The sequence below is a fragment of the Botrytis porri genome (assembly GCF_014898465.1).
Source record: "Botrytis porri strain MUCL 3234 chromosome Unknown BPOR_019, whole genome shotgun sequence".
Taxonomy (NCBI): Eukaryota; Fungi; Ascomycota; class Leotiomycetes; order Helotiales; family Sclerotiniaceae; genus Botrytis; species Botrytis porri.
Window position 1 is genome coordinate 594,266 of NW_024066093.1, and position 26,037 is coordinate 620,302.

Consider the following 26,037-nt stretch of genomic DNA (forward strand, 5'->3'; position numbering starts at 1 on the left):
ATCCATTCATTCACTAGATTGGGTTCCTTTCACGACCCCTCTTCTCGTGATTTTTACAATCTTCTCAACTGCTTCTGAAAACCATCTCCATAACTCAACTTGTTTACCATAACTTTCAACGAAATTCAACCAAACTACACTGCAAGATACACCAAGATGTTTCGTCGATTACCCTCAGGTCTTCCAAAAGACCCTAAATTTGAACCTACTCTTGATGGGCTTGGGTATATATATATCTTTCATATTTATACCTATGCTTTAACGGTTTCGAAGATCTCTAACTGTACTCAGATACTTCATCAACGAGAAAGATGAAATTCGATCTATCGAGAATCCAAAGGCTTACTTCAAGTTCTTCCTCACCAAAAATGATCGATATAATCAACTGCAACGTGAAGCTATGAATCGTTAGTTTCATTTACCTACAGTGTTTCACTGAGACTAATATGAAACACAGATGCCATTCGTGATATAGTAATGGAACGTCTTCTCAACCTTGGCCTTCGAAAGATCCTCCTTCCTCTCAATGTTCCGGAAACTTCTCCACATGTTCACATTCTAACATCTTCCAATATTTCCACTGCCACTCGAGTCATCGTTCTATTTTACGAACCTAAGGATGATGTTGGAGTTTTGGCTCATCGTATCTTGGGTGGGGCAGGTGGAATCGACACTGGCTCTGCCGTAAACATGGTCAAGTATATCCAAGAGAAGGGTGCAGCGTCAGGTGAATCTGAGCCACCTGCCATCATTCTCGCCAATATGGGCCAAATTTATTGGTACCGTCGCGGTCGAAAGCCCGTTACCTTGATGACCTGGTCTGCATTGCCTCAATCTAGTTGTGTCGAAAAAACCACCCGCCTTGATGCTATCAAAAATACAGTCCCCGGAAATCGTAATACAGATGAACACATCGATTATATCTTTAACCATGTCATTGAAGAACTTATGCCAAAAGTGGCTAAAATCGATGTGATTGGGGTTTCTGAAGGTGCCATGGGCGTAACTCGTTTCTTGGACAAACTGGAAAATTGGAAGAAGTGGGGATCCCGCATGCAAGCTTTCGCAGCTTTAGCTACATGGTGGCAATCTATTGATTACAGGAATCCTCTTCTGTTAGAATGGATGCAAGCCCGTGGTCGTGTCTACTTGAACTCACCTGAGCCGGCAGGTACCTATCTCGCAGGTCCTGATGGCACTCGGCGTATCATAGCATTTGGATCTCCGGTGTTTAGTCTCAGTGAACCTTATTATACTGAATGTCTCTTACCCAAAGGTTATCGTACAGTTATTGACTTCTTTCAAGAGGTTGCGGATTGGGACAGTCAAGGTGGAGAGTATGTAAATCCGACCTTTGTGAGAACGGATGATGGAGAAGAAGACTGCGAAGACATGGGCTTTGGAGATGAGGGATTCGGTGACGAAGAAAGACAGGATGGAGTTGAACTCAAAATTGAGGATGGGGAAGTTGGCAAGCGGGTTGATTAATGAGGTCTTTTTCATGCATTGGCACAGGAACTACTAAGTAGCCACTGGTCTCCTACTCCTTTTGACGTATTCGACTGGATGCTGGGAGACAACAGAAAGGCATGGCATAGAGGGCGTGCTGGATCAAGTGCAAGCGAAGCCCGCGGAATGGTTCGAAATGATGGTTACAACTTGTTTCGAGGCAATTGGTTTGACAGCATGGTTTGAAGCCATTGAAGTTAAGGGGATAATTACGGCAAAAAACTATCAGATGTATTAGGAAAAGCAACGACTTGCATATACCAATGATCCAAATTATAATAGGATTATCTCGGGAGTGCGTGATATCTATAATAATATTCAAATGCACCTGTACCCTTTAGCATAAGGAAGAGAACTCCCTGCGGACTTTGTGTGATAGAGCAGCATTGAGGGGAGTGCTTTGCGGTGGAATATTAGAATTGAGTATATGAACTATAATTGGTATGTAGAGATTCTTAGATGAGTGATTACTACTAAACAATCAAACAAAAACAATTCAGAATATAAATGTACAGTTAGTATAAACCTCTCGATTTCTTTATCTTTTGGTAGCTTGTTTCTTTGGCGTTTGGGGTCTATGCGATTGGTGTGCAGTAAGGCCTCAAATCGGCTGGAAAAACTTGCGACCGAAGCCTGAAATTCAATATTTCAAACATTCAGCAGCTTCACAATTCAAGTGATACATTTGGCTCAAAATGCGTCCACGATTTCCAGTACGCAGAATACCACTTCTTCGACCCTTCCGCCCACCAAATACCTCATCGCCAAGATTTTTTACTCAAAGTCTTAAACCAGGCTTCTCACAATCTCTCACTCACACAACATTTCGTCGTCCAACCCCTCGTCCTCAATTTCCTTACCTCTCTTCTACCCATCGCAAACCTGCTGTCGTTCGATACATTTCTACGGAGACGAAGAATTGGCTCAAATCCGAGTTCATTAAAGCTGGAAAATATATCATATGTATTTATGTTGGTGTGAATTTGTTCTTATTTATAGCATGGGGAATCCATCAAGAATGGCTCAATCACCAATTCCCGAGTCCCGGGGAATGGAGGTGGAGGACAAGGGTCATTTACAGGATGACTATGGATAATGAAGAAGGAGAAGAAGGGCTCGAAAGACTGATTCCAGTAAACTGGCAGAATTTGGGAATTGGATATAGAGAGCTGTTGGAGAGACTAGAGGATCCGAAACTTGATGGAAAGGATATAGAGGAACAAGATGAGGGAGGGATCTTGGTTGCTGGAGTAGGTAAAGCTGGTTATGACATTACCAAGAAGTCGGAGGAATGGAGAAGAGGATATTATGGCGTATTGATGGGAGCGGCGAACACAGCAGAACATCTGGATGATTGGGTTAATGACACGACGAGAGATATATGGTTCCCGAAAAATCAAATGCGCGGTCCATCGAATCCCAAACCTAAGCCAATCAAAGTTGGTTCTCCTCCTCCCCCGAAAGAAGAAAACTGCGAAAAGGCCTACGACCCACCGGAAAAATTCTATATGCGCATTCTTACCACCAAAGGATTTACAGAAAAGCAGAGGGTAGATGCAGCGTTGGCATATGCTGCTTGGTTGGATTTCAAAAAATCTCCAGAAGCGGCTATGGAGATGTACAAATGGGCAATGGACATTTCAACATCTTCCGACCCATCGTCTTCGTCAATTGATCCCAACACCCATACATTGAATATTGATGCAGGCCCACCATCTGAAAATCTATTGAATACAAGCACAGCACTTGCAATTCATCACGCGACACATTCTAACATCTCAAAATCACTTCCAATCTTTCTTTCAATCCTCAGGGCGAGGAAAAGCCTTCCAGCCCCGCAGCAACATATGATTGACACTCTTACCGTAGATGGTGAAGAACCACCAATGTGGAAGACTGTATGGAAATTTCTCAAAGAAACCCTTTCACCACCCGCTTACCCACCTGCTCCGTCTGATGGAACATCCTCGCCTCTGCGTAATCCTAAAGAACTATGCGAAGAAGCAATTCTTATGACATATATCGGAGAGATTCTCTACACCTCTAATGCCGGCATTAAAAGCAAAGAAGATGGCCTAGCTTGGACAAGGGAAGCGGTTGACATATCGGAAGTAGAATTAAGGAAGAGAAGGGCTTTAGATAAAGAGTCGAAGAAAGTCTGCAAGTCTTGTCTAGAAGTTGGACTTGGCAATTGGCAAAAAATGGTCAGAGATCTAGCGGAAGATGAGAAGTTGAAAAAGGGCAACGGAGAGAATTCCAAGGGAGGGTGGTTGGGTTTTGGAGGAAAGCTAGAGACAGCCGGTCGATGGGAGGCTGAAGAAGGTGTAGTGAGTGATAGGATAAGGAGAGCAAAGGATGTGCTACCTGAAAGGAGAATTGGAGAGGTGGAAGATCGAAGACCACCGCCACCTAGTACAGGAGGCAAAACATGGTAATGCTGTAGAATGAATTCGACACCTGATGCGTTCAATCCAGTGTCTGTACTGCTTAATGTGTCTATTCTATTCAAAAGAATTGTGTTCCTTTTAGGTGCGCAAGCGATTCACTTGTTCAAAAATCGCAGCTAGTGCTTTTGCTCCTCATCACTGACTAATCTCTCCCCACGATCTCATTTCATTGGTGGGTTTGAAGCATGCAAGTGTTCTTTGTCTTACAACTTAATGCCAATTTCTTTCGGTCTTTTGCAGCTCCTCGATCGAGAATCCCCAAATAGTTTCTATAGACAAAGAGGATGTACCTCGCTGCTCAGCATTCACATAAAAAAATACCACAGGCAGAAGACTCGTTATCTGAGGAAAAGGATGCGGCGACTACCCACATGTTAAACTTTGAACTCAAGGAGGTCCCATGGGATGAACGTGTTGGGTTTGGAATTGAATTTGAATTCGCCCTTGCAACTGTCCCATTAGGAACTAAAGACCCGGAGCCGGATGAAGGTCGTGAGATACATTCAATCGACGTTCCTATCAATTCTCCCGAAACAGATCCCAACACACTCTCAGATAACGATCGTCAACTCAATGTTCAATTGCATATCGCGAATACATTGAAGGTCAACGGGTTTCGAGCTGCGTCCCAAATCCAGCTAGAACGAGATTGGAAAGCTTGGGAGAACGGCAAATTAGACAAGGAACCAGATCCGAGTGACATACTATGGATAGTCAAGCACGATGACACGATTCAATTTCCAACCACCCTTGTCGACACTTACAACTGGTACAAAATCGAAATATGTACACCGGCACTCATGTTTAGCCCATGGAATATTCGTCACATCTGGGATATTCTCTCCGTCCTGACACGCAAATACCGACTGAACTGCAATCAATCATGCGGTTTGCACGTTCATGTCAGCACTGCAAAAAAAGACTTCAGTCTTGATGTTTTGAAAAATCTGATGGCTCTAATCTTCACGTTCGAACGACAGCTCGAGCTGTGCCATCCTCCGCATCGAATTCGAAATAACCATACATTTCCACTTCGTGATCATGCAAATATCAATCAGAATTTTGCACCAGGGACGAACTTCAGCTGCAGTGATAGAAATTGGAAAAATAATAGGGCGCTCTTCAAAATTCGTACAAGACTACCTTTGATTCTACCGCCGGTCTGTTCGGAAAAGGACTCGTTAGCAGCGATATTCAATGCCAAGTCCAAGGCGGACATTGTCAAAATGTTCACGTCGGACGAAGATGTTAGGTTGGGTTACAATATCCAGTTTCTCAATGAACCATATCCAGACCCTTTCAAACACACGATTGAATTTCGACAACACGAAGCGACTACGGTCCCTCAAAGAATAGAACGATGGCTTAATATCTGTTGTCGTTTAGTCGAAATTGCGCGCCAGACGGCTAGTGCGTCGGATGAGGAAAAAAACGTCTTTCATGCGTTTTTGCTTAATCATGTAAACGACGATGTGGACGATTTCGGACTGGTCATCTTGTTGGTTAATATGGGGTTGACGGAAGAGGCGGGATACTATGGTGTGGAGATAGCTCTTAACCCGGCTCTGAGGCCAAGGAGGAAGAGTATGTTTAGTTCGACTCCTTCCGTATGATGAGGCTACGACTGGGAAACTTCGGTTTCGGAGGGTTGTTTCGCTGTAGGGAAATTTATTGATTACTATTGTCAAAGGAGTTCATGGCTGTTCCCCGGGTGGACGTCGAAACTTTATAATCGACTTCGTCGTGTGCTATTTAAGGGTAACCTACCCGAATCTATGGATAAGGAGATATGTCGCTGACATTCATCTCCTAGTAGATTAATTACATTCTATATTGTTCGAGACTGGATCTATTTTCGTTCTATGCATACATATCACTGGTGCCCAAACTGGAATCCAAACCCAACTCTCGGATTTCACTAGCCAGTACCCGCTATAAATTTTCATGCGAGCTTTTAGCGTGAAGTTTTTTTCTACCATCTAAACTCCCGATGATTGCCATATCCGAATTGAAATTTCAACAATGAAATATATTAGAGTTTAAGACACCCTCGCGTAATAATGTACCCGGAATGAAAATATATCTGCGTTGCTTCATTCGCGCGAACGTTTGATTACTATTCTGGTCTCGTATTGGTTGGCAGTGGGAACGTGCCATGGAAGTTGAAGAAATTAAGTTTTCTAGGCTCCATTTTAATGAAAGAGATCAGCACTGCTGCGAAAATTACATCCCCAAGGTGCTTTCGATAGATGAGGCATGACCAAGCGGTTCCCCGTTGAAGGGATGGAATGCGTCATGAAAAGTATATGCAGTGCGGATGGGAACGGCATATGAATCATGTTGAAGTGGTCCCAAGAGGGGATGCAGAGATTCCATCGAGTCTTTATCGCAATTAGTATCAGAACACACTACTACGAAAGCGGAGACTGACAAAAGGGAGATCTTTTGGGGAAAAAGAGCTAGATTGATGAAGAAGTTTTATTCTCCTGACTGTGTCGGCTATGAAAATTGGTTTCGATCAGCTATCCACTCTTCAAATGGCATGAATGAAGCTGTTCAAAACATCAATGGTTCCCCCAGAAGCTATGGCTACTACCCGATAATTAGGCATTTCTTCGTATCTGCTGTGATATCGATGAGATTGAAGACCCTGGAACCAGATCTGATTCAAACTTAATGCCATCTGGGGATTCGCTCATACTCTGTCTGGATAACTTTTCTTCCCACTCGCTGCCAACGAAGAACATATTTATTTTGCTTGGTCCCATGAAAAATGTTTTCCGGTATCATGCCCGACGACTTCGATATAGAAATATGGATAGAATACGTTATCGGAATGTCCGCATTTCTACTCCGATTCTTCGCAAGATGGAAGCATGTTGGCTTCGAGAAGTTTGCTCTTGATGACCTCTTCTGCTTCCTTGGAATGGTAAGTCTTCATAACCCCGTTGCTTTTTTGTTATTCCTCAGGCTAATTAATTATAGATATTCTTTTCGCTCGATGCTGCCTTCCTTTATACATCTGGTAAGAGCCGAGTAGTCATAGCATCTATGTATATTGTTTAAAGCTGACTTTCGCTATAGGCAGACTTGGCAGCGCCGCCGGCCTTACAAGCGACACTGCACCATTGGTTACCGCGCAGCAGGCTCATGACTTCAGCATCGGATCGAAATGCTTGTTTCTTGCTTGGATATGCTTCATCACTCTTACTTGGACATTGAAGGCAATACTTCTTTCACTTTATCACCGGCTTACGTACGTGCACTTTGGGAATCAATCGAGGTCCAGGTATTCTAACTCAATGGGCCTGCAGACTTGGTTTACGGCAACATAAAATGATTAAATTCGTGGGCGGATTTTGCATCCTCTCATGGACTGCTTGCATGATCGCTCATTTTGCGGTATGCGTTCCAATTGAAAAAAATTGGCAAATCAATCCGTATCCTGGTGGTAGATAATCCATAGATCCTCTAAGAAATGTATTGTTGCTGATGAACATATAGACAATTGCGTTCTTCGCAGGCCTAATCAAGCACTCGTTGGAGTTCTCAATATCTTGTAAGTAATTTTAAGTCTATCAAGAAGATTTGTAACTACTAAGATCCAACTTCAGATCATACATAGGAGTCATGGCCATTCCCCTCCCATTATTGTTTGCGGCACGAATACCTCTATACCGAAAGCTGGTTCTCGGAGTTCTTTTCTGCTCCGGTATCTTTGTTACGGTCATAGTTATCTTACGGGTATATTATGCTCTCAGTGGTGTTGGAGATCTAGGAAGTGTTGTCTCTTGGTCATTTCGCGAGTCTTTCATATCCATCGTTACAGCAACAGCCCCTGGAATTAAACCACTATTCAATCGATCGAACTGGATCGACACATCTTCACTCGTTGAAACCGGCACGAATGGTAAAACGGGTGTAGCCAGTCGCATACATCATTCCACCTACAAATCCGATGGCGCAAACATTACCTCAGTGGTTGGTAATAAAGATGGACAGAGGGGAGTTAGTGGTCGTCAGTATATTGAACTCGGACATGCTGAGAATTGGCCCATGACGGGCAAGAGAAATAATGTCGATGTTAAAACTAAGGAACTAATGACAGATTCGTCGAGTCAGGAACATATCATTGCTGGAAGTGATGACATTGATGCTATTCATGTAACCCCTGATTACACATCGCAGCGGCGGGAGTTTGGTTCAGCTGACTTGAGCAATTCCAACGATATTGAATTTGAGAAGAACAAAGCTAGTACGGATTCACGGTAAAACGTAGCGATGGACTACCGCCACGAGTTTGGCAAATAGCTTTCACTCATCTCTCGACACAAATGACAAGGAATGTCATCAGAGAAGGATGTGTACAACCTGCGATTCGCTACTGAAAACGTCTAATTAATGCTTCTTCCCTCCATCGAAATCTTCCCTCTGTCAAAGTACGTAGCACTCGGTTCATTTGACTAGCAAATTCTGCAATCTAATAGTTGGCTTTTTACTTCAAGCGAATACCCATTTGATTTGGTTGGATACGTGTTTTGTATTATAGCTTAGAATGAATGTATACTAAAGAATCGGATAGATAGCATACGCACACAGAATAAAGTGTCTCATAGATGAGCTTTGTCTCTTTGAGATTTCGAACACTTCCTTCCACCTCGTTGAAAAGTAATCCATCGTGTGCTTAATTCCGCGGTAGTCTTGTCTCTTATCACGGCTGATACGCACAACGCGCATAACGCGCATTGGACACATTTATAGCGTACTTTACTGTACTTAGCTCTTTCATGAACAAGCTTTCCTTACCATTAGCTTCGAAGACGTCCTACTAGAGAACATACATCGAGCCTAGTAACCTTCACGACAAGACGGGTTTCCCATTAGAACCATCAACTGAGCTAGAAACTACCGAAACTAATGGGGTAAAGCCCCTGGATAATGGGGAATGAATCTGACGTGGGGCGAAGTGACAAGGCTTGAGCTGAAACGGGAATTCTGTGCATACCGACCAAGCCGTTGAAAACATATTTATATATAACATAAATGGTACGAGTTTCTTGGGATATATTAAAACTTGGATAATTAAACAATAAGCTTTTGGATGAATTTGTGAGAACAAAAATAGGCAAAAGTTAGCCAATGGATTAATAATTGAATTTCCAAAAAGGTGTTGGATTTGGGTGTGCACATAATTCTGTTCCGCTCGAGCAAGCTGCAAGCCTATCTTTTGACTTGTCAAAAACATCCCTACTAGCCATATCTGTATCTACGATTGATTCAAGGTGTCGTTGCACTGTTGCCCCAAAGTTTTCTTCAGATGACATTCGGTTCATTCGATCCATCCCACCATACCATCCATAAACTAGAAGCTTGCAGGTGTTGAATGCAACCGACCTACGGTACTCCATGTTAGAGACTCGGATACCCCACGGTAGACGATCCATACTGTTGCAGTAAATTTATGGAATTCCAAATCCAATTCAAGCCTTATTACTCTGTACGCCCGATATCATGGTTGAACATTGTGCACCTGCAGTCTCATCAAAGAAGGCTCGGGTAGAACCTGTCAGTAATGCGGCATCGGAGAATAGGTAAGGTCTGCCCTGGCAGCAAGCCCCTTCATCAACTTCCCCAATTTCAACCTCCCCCCATACTCTATTTCCAACCATCAACCTTCAGTCTCCTACTACCATGGACGTTGCTATCATAACTTACTCTCAAGTGACTAACAACTAATTGGAATTAGAAAATTACGAAACCGTCTCTCGCAGAAAGCCTTTCGAGCTCGGCAATCATTATATATCAAAGATCTCGAGAAAAAGCTTGAATGGGCATCAAAGCCTGAATCAGATCAGAATGCTAAGTTGGAAGAGACAAACAGTATACTGCGTGGTCAACTACTTGATTGTCATAAGAAATTAGAGAGCTTTCAAGTGACGTTGAAAGCTCTCGCAGATTCTGTGGCATATGCTTTGGGAATCGAGGTAGGTTCAGCTTGTTGAGTCAAACGCACTCTTCAACGCGTCCACAGATACATTTCTTGTTGTTACTTCTTGATTATGATAACTAAAGCAACTAACACGTATTTTAACAGAAAGCTCCTCTGGACATTGAACCTACAACCCACACCATCGATGATAGTGATGATGCCGAATCAGAAGGACCACCTGCGCAAGACGAAGGCAAAAATGAGCAAAATAGACCAAGTGAATGGACTCCTGATAATGAATCATCATTGAGCTCTAACTTTTACGATTTCTCCGATATACCTGCCGCGAATGTCCCATCACAAAATGTACAAACTCTCCGTCTCTCCCCAAAACCGCGAGCACCTCAATCAAACCTTCATGACAAAGGCAATATCGAAATTGGGACACTCGTCACTAGCAATTTGCCACGGTTAGCTTCAAATGATTTGTCGCATTTCTCTGCACGTGAAATCTATAACCCAACACATTTGACTATCTCCAGCTCATATGAACAAATGATGGGAACAGCTCAATATAACAGTTACCTTGGAAATGATTCTTTGATTACTCAAGACCAACCTTTACAGATCAACCATACAAATTCGGCTTTCTCAGATCACATTTCTGTTTTCGAGAATGTTTTAAGGCAAAAATTGAGCAAATCAACAGCACTAATTCGAAGTAATGAAAGGTGCGCTCCTCTCCCATTTGAATATTATTCTTTGGAAGATCACGATTTATTACGACCTGAGCTTATTCTTACTAGCATTTTGAATTCAGCATATATCATGCTATCTACGTTCATTTGTGCATCATGGCCTGCTATGACAACCTGGCATTGTGCTACTAAAGCTCATGTACCTATTACTAAGGTCATCACATACCATGTCAATCCAACCGCTGCTACATACGCTGACCTTGTCACAAATGGAGCATGGCTACCGACGAAAATACAAATGTCCATTCCTCATCCAGCAATAATAGATTGGGTACCATTCCCATCGTTACGAGACAAACTTATCCTTTGCCACTCAGCTAACCCATGCCTGGATCAAATTATTTGTGAAATTGGAAATAGTTATTTAGTGGAAGCCGACGTGTCTAAACTCGTTATGGGACTGAGTGCTGCAACGGGTAACATAGGTGTCTGGGATTTAGTTCAAGCAATGTCAGGAGGAACCAAGAAATCAGCATTTTCAAGCGAAGATAATATCTCATGGGACGAGATTTGTCGAGCTAGCTTTGAACTCAACAAGCAAATGCGAGAGGGTAATGTCTTGCAGGGTATCACTATGGAGCCGCTTGCAACATTACCAGCACCGAATGTCGCGGCTCTATTCAACTCGAAGCAAATGGCTCTCTCAACTTTTGTGGCTCTGGGAATGAATCAAGGCGTGGCACAGTACAAATTAGATTCAGCATTTTTTGAAAGGCATCCAGAACTTTATGATGGTAGTGCGGGAATAGTAGCAAACGGTACACGATTAAGACCATCTGATCACTGTCCAATGCCCGCGCCGAGATTATTGACAGAGGAAGTTTTGAATTGCTATAGGAACTTGGCTGCGTGGGCATTGGAAACAGGAATCTAAGGAGGCGTGGGAATTAGGCGAAATGGGTAAAGGAGATGAGTTTCATGGTGTACATCCATCATAATGATTGGGGTAGGTTTTGCGATGAGCATTTTCAGATGATTGGGGACTCGATGGCTTGAATTTGCTGGAATGTCTATAGGGTTTAGGACTTTAGGTAGGATATACCAGGCGAAAGGGATGAATTTTTTTGAGATTTATAAAATGAGCTGGAGACTCTGGAGATGGAATCGGTAGTAGTTTATGTTTTTCTGGGTTAGATGAATAGGTTTTTGATCATGTGTTTGGTGTGGTGTGATTTCTTTTGAGTTTTGATATTCATGCATTGATGGTTAGGTTTAGAGTGATAGTTCTTAGAATGCTGCAGTGCATTACGGAGTTTTTGTTAGTTGGGGGTGGTCTCATAACGAATGTTGATGCTGTGGTATGAGGAGAGTAAGTCATGTCGATTTTGTGTTGTTTGCGGGTAGGGTGAAGTCACCCTTTTTCTTGTCTGGTCATGTTATGATATGGCATGATATGATATGATATGATATGATATGATATGATATGATATGATATGATATGATATGATATGATATGATATGATATGATAGGTGTGATATGATATGCTTTGAGAGTTTGGGCTTGGGGGGTTGAGGGGTCAGGGGAGGTCGATGATAGGGCTAGGGAGGTGAGGGAATGAGTGTAAGAGTGTGTAATAAGCATTGGTGGTTATGTTTGATTTAGTAGTGCAGATGATGAATGATGGATGATGATGAGGTTGGTTTTATGGGGTTTTGGTGATGAATGATGGGTGAGGTGAGTTTTGAGGGGTTGTGATGGTGATGCGGGGGTTATGTTTTGTTGTGGTTGAGGTTGAGGTGGGGTTGGGAGATGGTTATTGTGGGGGTTTGGTTGGGTTGTGTTAGGAGGGAGGTGGGTGATGAGGATGAAGAAGTCGGGGTGTGTCTGAGGATTAGAGGGAATTAGAAAGTGGGTGAAGGGGGGCTGGGTAGCTCAGTTGGTGTGTTTATTATGGTGTTTTTCGAGGTGTGAGTTGGGTCGGGAAAAGGGGGAATGGAGTTTGGATGGTATGGTATGTGGTATGTGGTATGTGTTATGGGGTATGGGGTATGATGTATGAGGTGTGCGGTGTGCGGTGTGCGATGGGCAGTCGGGGGGTTGAAAATTGGGAGTGGAGGAAGAGGAAGAGGGAGAGGGAGAGGGGGATGGGAGGTTGTGAAGTAGGTAGGATCCTTGTGGTTCTCAAGGTTTCAAGGTTTGCACGAGAGTTTTCCGAGGAGGGTGGGGGATAGAGAGATCATTTTTCAGCGAGAAGGGTGTTAATATACAGCGAGAAGAAGTCTGTAGCTTAGGCAGTTTATTTTTTGATTTTGTGATTTAGGCGATAAAATGGAAGGAAGGGGGGATTAGGTTCTAGGGTGGGGATGAGTCGGTATGTTTGTTGTGTTGTGTCATGTCATGTCATGGTGTTTTGGTTCGTGTGGTTTGAGTTGGATGGTGGTTGGGGGTTGGGGGTTGGGGATGGAAGGTCGGGAGTGGAGGAAGAGGGGGCGAGAGGAATATTTTTCGAAGTAAGGTTCATGTGCCTTTCTTCCTTTACGGAAAGATTTTTGAAAGAGAGTTAGGGAGGAAGGGGACAGAGAAATGAGCTTTCGGGAAGGGTTGACGGGAACGAAATGTAGGGTGTATAGTGGATGATATTATTATATCTACCATAAATCTCTATGAAACATACAGCTTGAAGATCTTGGAGGAATAGTATTTCCAAGGAGGAATCCTGTTCGAGGCCAAGGAAGTTGTCATGGGCCTGCTATGTTTCCTTAACGATATTCGTACCATTTACACTATTTCCAAACTCCAATATATGCGCAGAAGTCTCACAATGGATCAAATATTATTGGACAAGCAGTATGGTTCATCTATTCGTGTATTTATGTACCATCATTGGTACCTATCATTTCCGTATAATCCTAACTTTCCCCCTTTCCCATCTTTGGCTCCTTTGAAACTCCTCTGCTTATAAATACAATTAAGTTAGGATATTAATACCGAACGCCTAACCCAATGCCATTTTGACATTACCCATCATTAAGAGGCCTCACTGCTTCCTCTTTATTACCTTCCACTTCTAAACCATACTCTTCTCATTCAAGTCATTGCGATCATGATTCATCGCTTCCTGAATTGCCGCTGCATGATTTGCTTCCGCCATGTCCCTCCTAATTGGGCTGTTCGCTCTAGAGTTTACCCTGGAGTTTGGATTGCTCTTCTCATGTGTACTATGCGGCCTGCTTCCCGTATTTTGTCTTACTCTAAGATCTTGTTGACTGCGAGCGAAACTTCTTGCTCTGGCTCCGGTTGGCATTCTTGATAGATGAGTTCCATCTACCGCTGTTGATCCTTCACCGATATGGCTTCCTTTCTCATGGACGATATCGTTGTGGGCAGCTTTGGCGTCAGATAGTTGTTGGGCGAAAGGTGAGCGTTTGCGGAGGACAGGTCCTTTCCAGTAAATGACATAGACGGCGATCACGAGGACAAAGGAGATACATGCAAGAATGGTAGAGGCGTAAGCAAGTGAGCGCGATGGGTCAGATGACATGTCTGGGATTTTGTGTTAGCATTCTTTGACAAAACTTGTTAGGGAAAGGGATACATACTCTGGAAGAAAGGAGTAGCAGGGATTGTCAAAACACCGGCTAAGAAATCTCTCGACCATCCATTTCCACCTGTAGCAGAAGCTGAATATGGTCCATAGGCACAAATCATATAATCAATTGTGGCCATATAGATACTATAGTTGGCAATACCGACAATCGCTGCGAAGATTGAGGAACCGATCCAATGAATTGGTGGACCTGTGGAAGTCCAGGCAAAACCAATAAGACCAATTGGCAAGCATGGTGCCGTGTAGAGCAAGAACCAAAGTCTAGATTCGAATTGAGCGTGTTCGTCATCTGGTTTATTGGCGCGTTGTTTGATATTGCGTTTGATGGCGGGAATGAATGCGAACCAAGCGATGAAGTATCCCACAAGAATAGGAAGGAAAGAGAGACCAAGTTCGACAGTTCCAAAGCCCCATTGTTTGTACACAAGAGAAAAGGATTGAATGAACATGAAGATGAGTGCATCAGAGAAACCAGACAACAAACTCAAGGTCAAGACGATTGGCTCTGTCAAGAACATCTTGAAAGGTCTGACGAAAGTAACCAAGGTCTCTTTAATGGATAATCTTTCCTTAAATGGCGTGATCTCGTTTGGACCGTAAATGTTTGGGTTTTCACCACTCTTTCGCATCTTCTTGGCGATTCTATCCATCATGATGGTCGATCTAGTCTCGGGTACAAGAAGTAAATGAAGAAGTTGAACGGCACCGCCAAAGATAAGTTGAATCCAGATATTCCATCTCCAAGCCAAATTAGCTTCGACGAAACCACCAACAACGGGACCCAAAACACTTCCACCAACAGATGAGAATACTACAAATGCGACGGCGTATTGTTGATCGTCTGATTCCCACATATCGGCAATCATACCCAAAGTAACGGAACCACCTGCCGATGAGAGACCACCAAGCGCACGGCCAACCATGATAGTGGCAAAGTTGGGAGCAATTCCAACCGGAATTTGCCAAATGTTGACTAAGAATAGAGAAGCTTGTAAGATAGGTTTGCGACCCAATTCTTCAGACCACGGAGCCCATAATTCACAACCGAATGCATATAGCACCAAGAAAATCATAGCACCAGCTCTTGCACCTTGTGCGCTGACACCAAATTCGTCAACGATGCCGCCTATGGCGTTTGAGTATAAACTGGTGTTGAAGTTCATGGAAACCTGAACCATGAAAATAACCGACAGAATCATCCATTTTTTCCAGGTAGGAAAAGAGTATCCCAATTGGCTCCAACAATCTTCTTCGCTAATCTCGATTTTGTCGGACTCTCTGACATTCGTTACTGCATTTTCATTATCGCCAGATGGGAAACGTGCTACACGGTTTGCGCGGGGTGGTTGAGTGCCAGGATGTTCGAGGTGAGATCCTGCACCGGTTGATGCGCCATGTTTGGATGATTGCGAAGATATATCGGACTCCTGGAATATGGCCTTTCCTTCACTGGAGGTCGGCGTATGATTACCACCCGCCATTTGATTTTATATTGTTCGGTACTATTCGATTGATCGTTAGTCTCTGGGAGTGTGTTTTCTTTTGTGATATTGAAGAGTGGAAATGTGAGAGTGCGTAAGAGGTGCGACAGAATAATGGTAAGAAACTTCTTGAAGGAGTCCTGGTTCTTGTATGGGGAATATATATGGTCAGGCGGAATACATACTTTCTTGATGAAAAAGATTATCGATGGATAAGATGAATACTAAAAACAGGGCTAGAACTAGTAGTCAAAGCAGTGAATCTAAGAGCTTCTAGGACTTTTTGGCTCCCCGCACTCCAGATCTAGTATCAAAAACCCTAATGAGAATGGCTCGTATAGAAATATCCGAGAAGAAAAGCAAAACTTAGTTGACCTTTTTCAATAATAGTTCAAGAGGATATCAAATTATCATATTAAGAAGAATGGAAGTACTTGAAGCTCAATAAAGGATATGCAGAAGATGAAGTAGTAAGTGAATTTGCTCAGTGTATCTAATATAAATTCATGGATTCCCGCTTGGTACGTCATTTTTTGGATTTTATATGCAGGGCCCCTTCAATGTGACTTCCCAATTTTTTTGTTGGAGTCCCCCCGGGGGTAGGATCGACCCCATCATCTTGACAACCAATAAAGCTGTGGGACTTCTCCTGCCAAAATTTATTGGGGCCAAAAGTCTAATACGAGTATGCTTTATCATACGAGTACATCGTAGTTTGAGTTTAGTCAATAGTTCGTGTCAGACTTACCTAGAGTTAGAACTAGAAGCAACCAAGATTGAAAGAGAGTGTGAATAGAGTGACTGACTGCTCTACCTACTCGCACGAATAACAGAGCGAGTAGAGCAACTAGAGCGAAGTTGCAGTAGAATACTTTACAGACCTCCCGTAGAAAAAAAAAGATGTCAAATTCAAAGTGTGAAAACGATTTGATTTACTTCGAGGACCCAAAACACTGAAACATACTTAGATTTGGGATTATCGCCCCAGAACGATCCTACGAGTCATACAATCTTCTAATCGACTGTCTGAATACGGAAATAACGGCATGATTACTCAAGCATAGGATTTGTGTTTTCAGTAAGACGTTGATTAATCGCAATAATCGCTCAGGATCGCTAAGCACCCTCTCATGCAATTCATCCTTCGAGCATTGCGCTTTGTGGTTAAAGTTCCCCCTCAACACCGACGTTGATCTGCACCTGCATCTTGAATGACGTCGCCCCAGTTTTCACCGTGCGGGAAAAGTATATTTGCGGTACGTCTCTGGGGCGATATCAATTGGTGATGTTGTCGTCTATTGAATCCCCAGACATCACAAGATATTGATGTTGAAAAATAGATTAGACATGGCATTCAGTAAATCTAACATAACTTCTTTGATGTTAGATGAGGCTCATGTTCGGCATTCATTCATTTAAGCATCTTTGCCAATAAATGAAGAAGCTTTCCTGAGAGTGTATACCAACCCGTGGACGCTTATGGACTGGGTTGCCACTATCACTGTGGCTCAGATAAGCGCAACACTTGGCAACTGAGGCCGAATTCCCAAAGAGCAGTCTAGCACTCGGATTGACTTTGAGATTTCGGCATAACGAACCCAGTCTCTTTCAATCGATACGGAATGTTATTTTATGTCTCAAGGAAATACATGTTAGTTAATTAACTACTCGCCGTCGTTCGATGTACCATGCTCTCGATTATGCATCACAACACAAAGAGGATCCAGGCGCTTATCTGGAGGCCGGGGTTAAGCCCGCCTGTGATATTTTTTCATCATCATGCAGAAACAGGTTCAAGACGTTGAAACTTGAAAATGCCCGTTGTGTTCCGGTGTCAGCCAAAGCAATATAGTGGAGAGGCGGAGGTGGGGGAAATCCGGAGGTGCCAGGTAATATATTGATCCAGGTTAATAGGTTGTTCAGATCGGCATGGATTACTTCCACAAATTGGCCGAGTACTGGCCGTGGTGGTAACAGAATAGCATCGGTTTATGGGAGAGATAATCTGAGATGCTTCGGTAACCCGAGCCGACTAACAATTAGATGTTTGTTAGTTGATCATGTGGTGTGAATATTAGTTGAAGGTTAAAAGCAATATTCTGTACACAGCACTTAGTGAACTAGTGTAGTGAGTCAAAACCTACCTAGGTAGTAGAATTGATACAGCTTTACTCATGCCATCGATGGTCAATGATGAACCTCCACCTCCACTAACCCCAGGTAGACAAGAATTCCGCTGCCAGCACATCGGATGATTTTAAAACCTTAATTCTGGTTCTGGGCGACTTTCCTTTAGACATTCAACCTATCGTACTACATATCCTACATATCATGTCAAAGGATCGGTCGGTCCATTCGGCATTCGAGTAGACAAAATGCTTACAGGACGTAAAACCGATTCGGCTCGATGTTAATTCGATTCGCATTGAAAGTCGACCCACCTACCTAAATTCCTAGACATCCATATGTATGTAGTACGTGCAACTCTGATCACTAATCGACCTTAGCATTTAATAAATCGTGATCGCTTTATTCCAAGGCAAAAGACTAAATCCAAAACCTCTCTTGTCGATAGGACTTACACCTCCGAACGGATAAAATCGGTCGGATAAAGCATCGCGATTGCTGACCAGTGACTACCGAGTCATCTCGTGCCTTGGTTTTGCTCAACATCACAACTCATGACTAGCCTTACTCACACCAAGAATTCGTACATAGGTAGGTAGATCTGGTTCCTGGATTTATAACACGGTCGTTTATGTTCCAGATCTCCCAGGAATAACCTCGCGTTGGATAATCAAATATGATTGGATTTCGAAAACCAAATTAATTGGTAGGTTGGGGAACCTAGACTATTGAATGAATATGTATCAATGTATCCTTGATGTTGCTTCAAATTCTTGAAATCCTTGGGATACTATTCTCCTTCTTATACCCAAGTCACTATCAAAGATATTCTACAACGACCAATCAACTAACCACCAAGTTCTTGAAGAATGATGATGTAAATTCGCAAATCAAGGTATTAAGGTTGTTGTAATGCACAACATACCACACCGGTAGCCATTCCCGCTCCGCCACCACTACCGTAATGTTCCAGGCTTCGTGGATCTTCACAACGTAGAGCCATTTGAGCCTCCTTTCCTTGGTAATATTGCATTAAAAGCTTTTTGTTGCTGGTCTGTAGATTTGCTTCCTTGATTCTTGAGGTTCATATTATGTCGATTTGGAAAAAGAATCGTTTTGTTGCTGGACTGAGGTAAAGATTTCCTTGCTTTTTGACGTGAAGATGGTGTTTCGAAGGCAGAATCGGTTTGTTGCTCGTCTGTAGTTCGTAATTATTTCCCTGCTTTTTGAAGGCCATGTCGCATGAATCCGAAGGAGGGCAGTTTTTGTTGCTTGTCTATAGATTTATTTCCTTGGTTTTTGATGTGAAGATGTCATGTTTGAGAAGGTAGATGGTTTTGTTGCTCATCTGAAGCGAAGTTTTCTTGATTTTGTGTGTCCAGAAGTTATGTTTCTGTATTTTGTTGCTCGTCTATAATGGTATTCATTTCCTTGCTTTAGACAGCAGTAAGACGAAAAAGGTACATATCGCCAAGAAGGCACATTTGTTGCATATCTGTTGTGAAGATTCCTTGCTTTAAAAAAGCCATGGCTTGCTTTTGTGGCTGGCGACGATCTATTATCATCATCGACGGTTATCTATGATGGTGATGACGGCGGATGTGGAGGGCCGAGTACCTGGATACCAGTTCTGCATGCAATAAAAACAGGTTTGCGGTCAATGAGATGAGCAACAAAACTGTTTGAATTCGAAAATCTACATTGTTGAACTTTGACATAGTTCTAGAACTCCTCAAAATTTCGCTATAATTGGCTTTGGTATACATGTTTTGAGTCCAGACCTGCTGATCGGATGGTCTGCTTTATATATTGAAGTTTCGTAGCTTGGATACATCTTCAATATAGCATGTATGTCTACATTATGTTGCATGTCTAACGGTGCATTCTTTATTTTTTATTTGATTTCATTTTCTGTTGCATATCTGATGATAGTTCCTTGTTTTAGATCCTCCACCGATGATGATGGTAATGATGTTATGTTGAACAGCATATCTGAATAGCAAAAAGCAGGTTTAAAAACGAGATAAGCAACAAAACGGATGATTTCAAAGATCGGCAGTGGACATGCTATGTTGATAGTTTGATATTCTTCCAATACTACTCCTTTGGTTTCTGAAAATCATGGTCTTGACTCGACATTTGTTTTGTTGCATATCTGGTTCCGATTCCTTGATTTTTAAGCGGGCGATGATGATGGCGCTGATTGTGAAGGTCATGATGACGACGACGACGACGATGATGATGATGATGATGATGATGATGATCTTGAATGTATTTGGATAAACCGGTTTGAAATCAGATGAGCAACAAAGCATGGAGTGTTGGAGTTTGATAGGATATACTTGTTGATTAGTGAAGGATTGGGAAGCTCCTTGATATGGGGATGATATGAAGCTGGTTTTGACATCTTCAGTTACATCAAGATGTTGTTCGTTGCCTTAGTATGTTCCAATACAATATTTGGTAGGCTTCTTGGTTTTCAACAGACCTTATCTCCATTCAAGCACGCAAAATCACTGTATCGCCATTCAAACCTCTGGGTACGGCGATAGATTTCGATTTCTTCATATCTGCATCAATACAATTGATCTCTCCTATATCAGTATGGCGGGAGAACCCGATGAATCGTGTATCACTTTATGATACTTTAACAACCCTCGGTCCATGTCCCTCTTTCCAACCACAATTCAACCTCCAAACTTACTCATCCGAGACTCGCTCCTTCATTTATTTCGCAACCTCCTTTTTAGTAATGACTCGGCTAATCTCTCTCGCGTACATTCCGAGTTCAGCTGGGCAACCGTGTGCCGTCTTTCCTTGAACATGGTCGACTTGGTCTGAGAAAGAAATGGCATGGTGATAGTTACGACAGTCACTGTGAACAATCAGGATTGCGCTGACGAACAGGAAACCAATTTGTGAGCCTAGACGTAGATATCCATCGATTATTGGAATACAGGTATCCCTAGGAACTTCGAGTTATGGCAGGCTGATGGATATTAGTTTCGGCACTCATATTCATGTACGAATGAAAACATCGGAAGCAAATCTCCACGCAAAATATCCGACGATGCTTGCCGTAGTTAGTATAGCCTAGAGACCTTGACCTAAACTGACGGACGAACGAACCGAATTCCGGTATATGGATAACAAAGGAGAGCTTCTGCGCCCGCGTTTCTATCAAAGCAAGATTAGTAAAGCCGTGTGGGAGGTATGATATATGGTATAAGCTCGCTTAGGACAATTGAAGGGCTGCATTCCGAGGATTACGCCGATAGCCAGGTTATTACCAGGTCTCCTATTGCTGAACATGCTTGATACCGTATTCTGACAAAGTCCGGTTGATTCCATTCGCTGCGAGCTGTTTATCTAGTCGCCTGGCTTGCAACTTGCGACAATGATGAACTATATCGAGGACGACAAGATAGGTCGACTCGGCATTACTGGTAGGGCATTGATGCTGTACTATTTATATCGGTAGCATCAAAAATAGGAAGGCAGAATGAAAGGGGTAATACATAGCCGAGCAACAAGCCGAGCATGTATGACCGGCTTTTCAAGATATTTATCGCGAAAGAAGCGATTCCAGATCAGTCCATCCTTAGACTGTTTAATAAAAGCACAACTTTGCCATGAGAACCATAATTCTTTTTTTCTCCAACCTCTGTGGTTAAGTTTGCAAAAAGACAAATATATCAGTGCAACTTCAAATTATACAAACAACTTCCCCTAAACCTCCTTACCATACCTACTCTCTAATGACTCTGTGACATATGAAACACATATTAGAACACACAGAATAGCGTCTATAGCCTCATAATACCGCCTCATAATACCCTTACTAAACGGACATTTTCAGAGCCAGAAATCATCGTTGCTAAACTTCAACGGAATCAATGGCAGTGATTGTAGTGTATCTCAGCAGGCTCGCTCTGTTTTCCTGTATGATAATGTAGGAAACTATCCATGTGAATCATCGCATGGTATTTTGGTCGACTTATTCCTGCAATAATATTTTTGCAGTCCAGTAACTGTACTTCCAAAACCTTGGCGCATCGTATTTGTAAACATATGAACAGAATGAAAATAGTGGTGAAATATATAAGAGTTTAGGCCCCGGCTTATTACATACTAAGCGAAAACATACCTAGAATTCTTATTTCTTCAACTTGTAAACTATATATTAACTCAATTTATTTTTGAATTAAATTTATAAAAATGATATAACGTGGTTCATTAGCATATGAGCTATATCAGCATGTGAGCTACTTTAAAAATATACTAAAATCAAGGTTTTCTTGATATTTATATTTTAATAATAAATTATTATTTTTAAGAGAAAAAATTATAAAAATTACAAAAAATTATAATAAAAATGAAATACTTATAATATTTAGGTTTTTTTTCTAAATAATTCATTTTAGCTTAAAATTATTATACTTTACGTTATAAAAACTCTTTTTCTTTAATAACTTTAAGAGTAATTAGAATTTTGAAAAAATAATTAGATTTTTGAAATAGTTGAAAAATTAGATTTTATGTAAAAAGTTTTTGGAAAATTCTATTGGCTAATAAAGAAAGTGCACGTTTACGCACAGACGAATTTTATAGATAAAATAAAGTAACTCATATAATAATAACATAGTTTATCAGTGGGTCGGTTATATTAATAAATCGACTACTTTTACCTTGAATTGTCACTTCAAAGCTATATTATTCAACAACAATTAAATCAATTAATTAAAACTATTAAGAATCTAATAATTTAGAATCTATTGTTACGGGAGCTGCCTCTAGGGTCACGTGGAAGTGTCTAGAGATCTCTCGAGGTGGTTTAGACTAGACTTCAAGTAGGAATTCAATAAGGTTGTAACTGGTTGCAATTCTCGTAACTATAGTATGAAACTAATGATTGATCTTGAGCACGAAGCTCTACATTGTAATGAAACCCATTCCCTTATATAGATCTTCGTACCTTATGAATCGACAAGTCGATTACCGTAAAGCCGATTTCGACAAGTCGGTTTCCTGATCACGTGATGTCCATCCCGTGACTGGTAATGATGCCACCGCTTATCTAACCTGTGCTCTCTAGCCGACCTGTGACTGCTGCTTACCCTGTGCCCACTGTAGGGTAGGTAACAACAAAAGATAGGTACCTATCTTTTAATCACTGATTACTTATCTGGTTACCTCTATCTTTAGTTACCCTTCAATTCAACTGTCCCTACAGTGCTGTTTTCGTAGGTTCCAACATCAAGGCCTTAGGTTTATCTTATAATCCATGTTGCGGTTGTTACGACGGCATCCAATATACCGCGTCACATGGTCAGGAAGTCACGTGATGGACCTAGAGGATCTAGGGGATCGAAGAATAAACATCTAGATCCATAGGATCCAGAGGATCCAGACAAGACAGAACTGTAGGTTCTGCAGAGCAGGAAGGTCTATATAAGAGAACAGATTTCATTACAATGTAGAGCTTCGTGCTCAAGATCAATCATTAGTTTCATTACTATAGTTACGAGAATTGCAACCAGTTACAATGTTACGGGAGCTGCCTCTAGGGTCACGTGGAAGTGTCTAGAGATCTCTCGAGGTGGTTTAGACTAGACTTCAAGTAGGAATTCAATAAGGTTGTAACTGGTTGCAATTCTCGTAACTATAGTAATGAAACTAATGATTGTTCTTGAGCACGAAGCTCTACATTGTAATGAAATCCTGTTCCCTTATATAGACCTTCCTGCTCTGTTAACTCTTGAGTCGATTGTCGAAAGCCGATGGTCGAGTTTCGAAAGTCGAAAGTCGAAAGTCGATTTCGATTGTCGGCTTTTATGGTCACGTGATGCTAATCCTGTAGTTCTTGTTATCCGTCGTAACACTATCCCCTTCCTATACTAGCGCTTGTCCCAAGCGTGTATATAGCGTGGTTTCCCCACCTAGTTGTATGACTTTAATGAGTGTTGTGTTTATTTCATTATGCCTGCTATTAAATCTTTATCTGTTCACGATTCTCTACATTTATCCCGTAGTGTCGCTCGTACTGGTAAAGAGCGCGATCCCTGCGATTTATGTAATCAATCTCAACGTTTGTGTGTTGTGGATCCTGGATTATCGGCTCGTTGTTCTGAGTGTATTCGTTATAAAAAAGGTCGCTGTCGTCCTGGTATCGAGATGCCTTCCGGCTATGAATCCATTGAGCAACAGCGCGAGAAGCTAGATGCCGAGGAGGAGGAGGCGATGGCTAAAATTCTGCGTTTGCGAAAACAAAAGGCTTTTTTACGGAAACGGGAGCGGGAAATGATTCGTCGTGATCTTCGCACATTGGATGAGCTCGATGCTCTAGAAGAAGAGGAAAGGTTGGAAAATGAACGTGTTAAAAAGGAAAAGGCGGACGCGGCGGCGGTGGCAGCGGCGAACCCTACTAGCCCTTCCTCTTTTGATTTCTCTTCTTTACCAGTGATGTCCGATGCTGAGGTCGAGGCTTTGTTGGCAGGTGTGGGTACCTCAGGTGGAACGCCTGTAACTTCTCAGGGCAGCTGAGGTCTTCTTTCGGTTCCCATGAATTTTCGGTATGTGGATAATCTAACCATTTGATTAAGTATTTGGCCGTGCCTCTGACGTATTTACAATCTAGTATTGTTTCGACATCGTATATGGCGTTAGGGTTAACTGGTTCGATTTCCGTGAGTGGCGCAATCGGCGCTCCTGGTGGTGCTGGTTCGAGTAAAGATATATGGAATACTGGGTGGATATTCATTGTGTCTGGTAGTTTCAACCGATAATTGACGGTTCCTATTACCTTGTCAATCTTGAATGGTCCTAGTTTCCTGTGGTCGAGTTTATTGCTTGGTCTTTTGGTTTCAATGTTTCGTCGTAGCAAATAAACTTTATCCCCCTCTTTAAGCGTAGGTTCCATACTACGTTTCGTATTGTAGTACGCTGCTGTTCTGGATGATATGAATCTTAGATCGAGAGCAAGCTGCTCTTGTAAATCCTTTAATTGTTCGACTTGTATTATTGCTGATTCGGCATTAACCTCCTGTGGTATCGGTGTTTGGTATGCTTTAGGATTAAACCCAAAGTTAGCGCGTGCTGGTGTAATCTTTGTGGTTTCCGTTTCCGATGTGTTATATGCGAATTGTGCCATAGGTAATAGCTCTACCCAATTGTCCTGTCGATAATTTATGTAGCATCTAAGATATGCTTCCATTGTCTGATTGGTCCTCTCTGTCTGACCATCGGTTTGTGGGTGAAAGGCTGTTGATAGCTTTCTTTTAACACCCATTAGTGCTAATAAGGTAGTCCAGAATTTCGAGGTAAAGAGCTTGTCTCTGTCCGAGATTATCTCATCTGGTACTCCATGTATGCTTACTATGACCCTAAAGAATACATATGCTAGTTGCTCAGCAGTCCATGTTTCTTTGAATGGTATCATGTATGCAAATTTTGTCAATCTGTCTACTACATTGAGTATTGCGTCGTACTCAATTCCTGTAGTAGGGTCTTTCGAGAGTGGTAGTTTAACCACAAAGTCCCATGTAATGGACTTCCATGGCTGAGAAGGCATGTCTGGGGTCTGGAGCTGACCATACGGAGCATGTCGTGATGACTTGTTTCGTATGCAGGTGTCGCAACTTCCAACAACTTCTTCAACTATCGTTCTCATTCGTGGGAAGTAACTGATTTCCCGGATTCTTGCAAATGTCCTTGCAATTCCTTGATGTCCGTGTGCCGGCAACCCATGTTGTTCCGTCACAAATTCCTTAGTCATTTGACTCGGAATGTATACTTTCCCATGAAAGTATATGGTTTCGTTTTCTATTGTGAATCCTGGTTCTATTGCTTTGCGTATGCGTGTAGCTGTAGCATCCTTGTCGTAATGTGATTGGATTTGGTTTCTGAGATGGTTGTCTTCCAATATATGAGTAGCTGCAAGCTGTGGTGCATTGTAAACCAGTGATTCGCCTTCTTTCTTGAATATTGCGTATGATTCGTACGACTTATTCTCTTGGTATTCTGGTTTTCGGCTGAGAGCGTCGGCTCTAGCGTTTTCTGATCCTTTAACATATGAAATCTTGAAATTGTAATTGGCCATGGTCTCCGACCATCTGACCTGTCGTCTGTTTAACTGCTTCGTTGTGGTGAAGTAAACCAAGTTCTTGTGATCTGTATACACCTGTACTGTGTATTTTGATCCTTCTAAATAAACTCGCCATTCTCTAAATGCATCGACTA

General features: G+C 42.2%; 6 protein-coding genes across 6 annotated transcripts; 5 read left to right on the forward strand and 1 right to left on the reverse strand.

The window, feature by feature from the left end:
• Nucleotides 1–156: 156 nt before the first annotated feature.
• On the forward strand, nt 157–1,488 carry EAF01_011129 (uncharacterized protein; the record flags this gene model as incomplete). The annotated part of the gene is made up of 3 exons (XM_038919386.1): nt 157–224; nt 292–407; nt 458–1,488. 3 exons carry the CDS (start codon nt 157–159, stop codon nt 1,486–1,488), a joined length of 1,215 nt encoding a protein of 404 aa, XP_038765257.1.
• Nucleotides 1,489–2,204: 716 nt separating this feature from the next.
• On the forward strand, nt 2,205–3,944 carry EAF01_011130 (uncharacterized protein; the record flags this gene model as incomplete). Its single annotated transcript, XM_038919387.1, has 1 exon — nt 2,205–3,944. The coding sequence occupies one exon, from the start codon at nt 2,205–2,207 to the stop codon at nt 3,942–3,944; it is 1,740 nt and encodes a 579-aa protein (XP_038765258.1).
• Nucleotides 3,945–4,240: 296 nt separating this feature from the next.
• EAF01_011131 (uncharacterized protein) lies at nt 4,241–5,569 on the forward strand (the record flags this gene model as incomplete). The annotated part of the gene is made up of 1 exon (XM_038919388.1): nt 4,241–5,569. One exon carries the CDS (start codon nt 4,241–4,243, stop codon nt 5,567–5,569), a length of 1,329 nt encoding a protein of 442 aa, XP_038765259.1.
• A 1,160-nt stretch (nt 5,570–6,729) lies between these two features.
• EAF01_011132 (uncharacterized protein) lies at nt 6,730–8,552 on the forward strand (the record flags this gene model as incomplete). Its single annotated transcript, XM_038919389.1, has 6 exons — nt 6,730–6,885; nt 6,942–6,981; nt 7,041–7,212; nt 7,271–7,407; nt 7,461–7,515; nt 7,571–8,552. The coding sequence occupies 6 exons, from the start codon at nt 6,730–6,732 to the stop codon at nt 8,226–8,228; spliced, it is 1,218 nt and encodes a 405-aa protein (XP_038765260.1). The 3' UTR covers nt 8,229–8,552.
• Nucleotides 8,553–9,467: 915 nt separating this feature from the next.
• Nucleotides 9,468–11,517, forward strand: EAF01_011133 (uncharacterized protein; the record flags this gene model as incomplete). Its single annotated transcript, XM_038919390.1, has 4 exons — nt 9,468–9,547; nt 9,703–9,940; nt 10,051–10,616; nt 10,692–11,517. The coding sequence occupies 4 exons, from the start codon at nt 9,468–9,470 to the stop codon at nt 11,515–11,517; spliced, it is 1,710 nt and encodes a 569-aa protein (XP_038765261.1).
• A 2,134-nt stretch (nt 11,518–13,651) lies between these two features.
• Nucleotides 13,652–15,672, reverse strand: EAF01_011134 (uncharacterized protein; the record flags this gene model as incomplete). The annotated part of the gene is made up of 2 exons (XM_038919391.1): nt 13,652–14,127; nt 14,184–15,672. The coding sequence occupies 2 exons, from the start codon at nt 15,670–15,672 to the stop codon at nt 13,652–13,654; spliced, it is 1,965 nt and encodes a 654-aa protein (XP_038765262.1).
• Between the last annotated feature and the right edge of the window lie 10,365 nt (nt 15,673–26,037).